Raw genomic sequence first — 5,665 nt, forward strand, 5'->3', positions numbered from 1 at the left:
GTATCAAATTATAATATATTATATTCATAAAAACAAAACAGAATTATAACTGGAATTATACAAACTACAAAGGTTTATACTTTTTGTATGTTAAAAAAAATTTATATTAGCATAAATATTAAATATTATTAATCATTACTGATTAAAACAAAAACTTTCTTAAAAATAGGTATATTATATAATGAAACACAAATGTTGCTACCTGTAGGTTACCTTTTTACCTAATTGTTAATTTATACATATCAAAATAAAAATAATATAGTTTTAAAATATCAATCACTTATTGAACTACTTAAAATTTTTAAATATTTTTATCTTTAATACGGAATTTTGCATGAGAGAGCCAAGTGGATATTGGTACATCAATTTCTTTGTCAAGAGTAGAGCTGAATTTCGGTTGAACTCTAATGACATCTGAAAAATTATTATTATCATAGAAATATTATACTTTTAGTAATTAGTCCTGTAATACAATTATACTAACCTAGAACAAGACGGTAGACCAAGAAATTAGAAAATCTATTTTTCTTCTTAAACCCCAGTAGAGAATAATTTTGAAGTAATTCATCAGAAAACATTCTAGACATCAAACGACGTACACTATCGCCAACATTTTTAATGCCAACAAATAAAGACAATTTGGCCATCTATAAAAAAAACAACAAAATAATCAACTGCAGCTATCATATCATATATTATGGTATCAAATACAATTTAATAATCATACCACATTTAATTTAAAATCATTGTTTGATTTTAACTTGTCATCAAATTTTTTTAATTGATCTTCTGTATTTATGGGAAATATTTCACTTATATCCAGAGACTGTTGAATGTTATTTGACAAATTTAAAGAAGTTGAATTTCCAACATTTTTATAAAATGCTTCAGAGGATATATAATTTGCATGAATAGTAGAACTCATACTACTGATTTCAAACTTAAGTTTAGATAGTGAACTTATAACAAAAGCTTGAAATTCTAAAATATGACAAACAATTCTTATTTACATAAAAATAGATTTATCATATAATTAGCTAAATAATTAATGAAAAATAATAGTTTTAAATTAAGTATATAGTATTATTAAACATATTATATTTTTGTAGTTCAAAAAGTTAACTATGAGTATTTGTTAAGTTAACTTACCAGCGTTAGACATCAATGGTTTTTTATTTGTATCAAACTCTGTTGAAGAATGCATGGAAAATTTACCTTGAAACCATAAAACAAAATTAAATATTTTTAAAAGAAGGTATTAAAATAAATATTAGATTAATAAGTTAGATATTGTATAGTTGTTATTATAATCAACTATTTCAATAATTAATACAACTATAAACTATATAAAATAATATCACTTAATATTATAACTATTACATAGTTAATATAGGAATTATATTATTTCCTTACTTGACTTGGGTTCAAAGTTCAATGATCTTTTAGCAATTGATTCATTGTTATTTTTATAAAACCGTGGTTCAGAAACAGATTTGATATTTTCAACTCTTACTTTACCAATAGCAGACTGAATATAAGAAACTGATGTGTCATAAACTGAATCTAAAGTTAAATAGTTAAATCATTGAAATATATACAAACAAAGAAAACACAATCATTATTTTTATCATTACTTGACATATTAGTTTCATTGCTCATATGTTTAATAGATCTTCCACTCAAGTTTTTTTCTTTAACATAGGATAAATTATTATCTATATTTTCGACCATTATTTTTCCAATTGGAGACTGAACATAGGAAACAGATTTATTAACATCAACTGATGTGTTTGCTACTAAAAGTGGACTTGATAGTATTAATAATTTATCACCTACAAGAAAAAAAACATACACTGATAATTAATAACTGTAAAAATATAAACCTTAATTAAATCTATCTTATATTAATTTATTATTCTAATAGTTTTTGAAGTAATGAGTAGATCTAGATTATAGAGGGAGATATTTTTTTTTAACTTACAGTTTTCTTTAACACGGGGGTGGTTATAACATATACTGGATCTTTATCAGAATCATATATTTCTTCATCAGATTCCCCACTTGTATTATTTGATATAAGCATCTTAAATTTTTTATTTAAACCTAGTAAATATATAATACAATATTAATACTTAATAAGTTGTAAAAATAATTAATCATATCATTTAGATATCAACATTTTTTTTTCACTATTGTATAACAATATTAGGTTATTATAATATGTATATTATATTATAGTTAATCAAAATAAAATGTAAATAAAAAAGTGTAAATGTACTATGTTAACCTAGTTGGTTAGAAATAATAAAATTAGGTATAAAAGTATTTTTTTATTTACTATCTACAAATTTAACTAAAAATATGAATAAGAACCTGTAGTTTTCAACATAGGAGGACTTGCAATTCTTTTGGATTCACAATTTTTTTTACTTTTGGGAAAATGGATTTCTTCAGTGGCTGATAAGTCAGATAAATATTGGGCTAATTTACATTTAGAACGAGCTGATTCCAAACTACCTATGGAGATTAATTTCAATGAACAATTAGGTATAAGTTGATTAAAGATCTTGTAAAATATTAAATTAGGTAAATTTTTAAATCAGTAATAATAATTAATAGTATATTATATAATACTTACTATAGGCATTTCCAAGTTTTCGTGCTGGCAACCATAAAAATTCTAGCTGGTTAGGAATAACTCTTTTTTCAATGGATCTTTTAATATGTTTTTTATCTTTTGGCCATGCACATGTATTTTTTTTTAGCCACGTGTCAGGGACTGCTTCCACTGATTCATCATTAAAAAAATGAACGACAAACCACATCATAGTTTTTTGTACTTCTAATTAAGTTTTCATAAAAAAAAAAATAATAACTAGAAAAATAATGAAAATGTAGGTAATAAATATAAATAAGTTTGTTTATAATAATAAATTAAGAATAGGTATTATATACATTATTTATTATACATATACCTATTATTATGACACAGTAAAAAATATTGACAAAATCAACAAAAATATTCTATAGGACTTTATAGATTATCGCTATTTAAACTAATATAATAAAAATAAGACAACTTCTTACATAATAACATATTTATTAAATAATAATTTTACTTATAATTAGAAATTGGTTTTTGATTTAGTATGAATAACTGGTAAAGCAATTAAAGAATTACAGTAGTTCAATAACATTATTTTGCAGTCAATTTGTGAACTATCTAAAAAAATAAAATTTCTAGAGAGATTCTTAACTATGTAAATATTAAATATAGATGATTCTACTGGTTTTTTGTAAAATGTATGTTTTTCTTCAAAGATTCTACCAATTATTACAACATTGTCATCATGGGTATTTATAAAATTAAAACATTTAAAAACATCATTGCTTTTGGTCAAAATATAACAATCAGAATTATTTGAAACGTTTAATTTTATATTAGTGTAGGTTGTAAATTTTTTGAACTGAGATCCACAAATATTTTCAAGTAATGGTCCACATGTATGAGGCAAAGATAATTTATAATTTGGTGTGGAGCGTTGTAATGATGTTGGTCGTTGCTTATTATACATTTCTGAATATCTATTAATAATTTGTTCAAGAGGTTTTTCATGCTTGCGTATTTTTGATTTTAAATTTTTCATGTAATTTTCGAATACAAAGGCAGAGCATTCATCAAGTGGTCCATAATACTCATAATCATCACATATATGAAGTAATGCGTGGACATTATAAGAACAATGTTTACTTCCATAAATTTGTTCAAATGTCTTAACAAAGTAATCTAGTAACTCTCTAGCATAATTTAAAAAATGTTGATAATTAGGACTAAGTAAAATTAACATGGCTACATGTAAAGACATAAAATTAGTATATGCATCTGAAGAAATAATATCTTTAAGTACAATTGGACCAACATATAAAATAAATAATCTTAATTCTGTTGCCTTCCATCGACTAACTTCTTGTACTAAACGAGTTTTTCTAACAAAATCTGAAGGAATGCAGGACTGAATAGCTAGCAGTGCAGTAGATAATGCATTTATACTGCGGCCTGGTAAACGAACATTTAATGGTCCTTTGAACAACCACAACTGAATAAGTTTTTTAACTATACCCAAATTAACAAGGTGCATATAATCTAATGGAAAACTTCGAATTAAATCAACGCCAGGTAATTCAGTGAGTTTAGAAGTTGTTTTCCCAACATGATGCTCTTCATTTGACATATTTACATACATATCATGAGTTCTTTCTGCCGATTTGTTGTTGCAGTATGGAAAGCAAACTCTAGACTCACAATTCTCTCCTTCGTAAAGACATCGTGTGCAAGAAAAATACCCAGAATGACCCTTAATTTTTAAAATATATGATCGGGCCGGAGCATCACAAACAAAAGCATGAATTAAAACTTTTTTATTATGACCATGCACATCAATGCCATCAGTCAAAAGTTTTTTGGCTTCTACAATAAAATCTTCTAGAAAATCGTTACTGTCATTGGGTTTAGACTTTCCATAATATATACCGACAGGAAAGACAGTTTTGTTAATATCTGAACTAACTATGTATGCTAAAATTGGCCACAATTGATTATTACAACTCTTTGCAATGGGCAAACCATCTATACCAATAACAACTTTTATTTCAGTCATATTGTGAGGGGCAAATCGTTGAATTTGTTGAACCAAACCAAAATGATAATAATGACCTGGTTCAACAATACGGATTTGATTGTTATTTGATTTTGGTGTGTTTAATAGAGTCCGACTATCTAGAGGAAGATTTTTGGTATGAATAACTTCATGTCCTTTCATTAATTTAAGTAACTTATTCAATGTTATTTGAGGAACATTACACTCTAATGCCCAAATACTTAAATTATTAATAAAATCTTCACTAGCAGCATTTTCATGAGTAATTTTTTCATTGGAAGTTGAAAGAAAATTGTCTATATTTTTAGACTGATCATCAATAGAAACTGAGTAAGATGATTGTTCAATATTTTCGTTGAATAAAGTTGAATAAAGGGATGAATTTTCAGCGTTAGTATCTAGAAGTACAGTATTGTTTTGATGAGCTTCAGCTATTGACTGATGAATACAAGTTGATGATGAAGGTATTTGTATTATATCATCATTAAATACAGGAATTTCCTCAATAATTTCATTACAGATATCATTTGAATAAATATTTTGAATTAAACTTAATTCTGCGTTCAACTTTCTTCTCTTAGATCTTTGACTTTTAATATTTGATGACATTATTATACAAAAATCTTGGACTTGATTGAGTTATATTCCTAACACATACATAAATATAAATGTTATTATGCTATAGATGTATTCGAGGATTTATTACTGGCACAAAAATATTATATTTTACATACGTTAGGTATTATCTTAATGTTATTATCAGTTGATACAGTTTTATTTTGTTAATTAATGATCCAATTTATCAAACTCAATTAAAGTTAAAAAACATTCAATTTCATTTTTACTTTTACTTAAGAGTTAATACTTATTGTGTCAATATAATAGTAATAATACATTAAAATAATATATAATATACTTTAAAAGTTATACTACAATTGGGTCTCTATAAAATAATGCTCACAGCTCACTGTATTCGTAAATTAAAACTAGGTAGTTAATATAAAATA

The 5,665-nt window shown here is 24.9% G+C and overlaps 2 protein-coding genes across 2 annotated transcripts; both read right to left on the bottom strand.

The window, feature by feature from the left end:
- Nucleotides 1-203: 203 nt before the first annotated feature.
- On the bottom strand, nt 204-1,217 carry LOC126555792 (uncharacterized). The gene is made up of 4 exons (XM_050210669.1): nt 1,150-1,217; nt 728-981; nt 485-647; nt 204-414 (listed from the first exon to the last, which is right to left on the bottom strand). The coding sequence occupies exons 1-4, from the start codon at nt 1,202-1,204 to the stop codon at nt 302-304; spliced, it is 585 nt and encodes a 194-aa protein (XP_050066626.1). The 5' UTR covers nt 1,205-1,217; the 3' UTR covers nt 204-301.
- A 239-nt stretch (nt 1,218-1,456) lies between these two features.
- On the bottom strand, nt 1,457-2,869 carry LOC126555791 (uncharacterized). The gene is made up of 5 exons (XM_050210668.1): nt 2,639-2,869; nt 2,374-2,517; nt 1,982-2,103; nt 1,635-1,832; nt 1,457-1,563 (listed from the first exon to the last, which is right to left on the bottom strand). Exons 1-4 carry the CDS (start codon nt 2,826-2,828, stop codon nt 1,818-1,820), a joined length of 471 nt encoding a protein of 156 aa, XP_050066625.1. The 5' UTR covers nt 2,829-2,869; the 3' UTR covers nt 1,457-1,563; nt 1,635-1,817.
- Nucleotides 2,870-5,665: the final 2,796 nt, after the last annotated feature.

The sequence above is a fragment of the Aphis gossypii genome, unplaced genomic scaffold, assembly GCF_020184175.1.
Source record: "Aphis gossypii isolate Hap1 unplaced genomic scaffold, ASM2018417v2 Contig01103, whole genome shotgun sequence".
In the NCBI taxonomy this organism is placed as follows: Eukaryota; Metazoa; Arthropoda; class Insecta; order Hemiptera; family Aphididae; genus Aphis; species Aphis gossypii.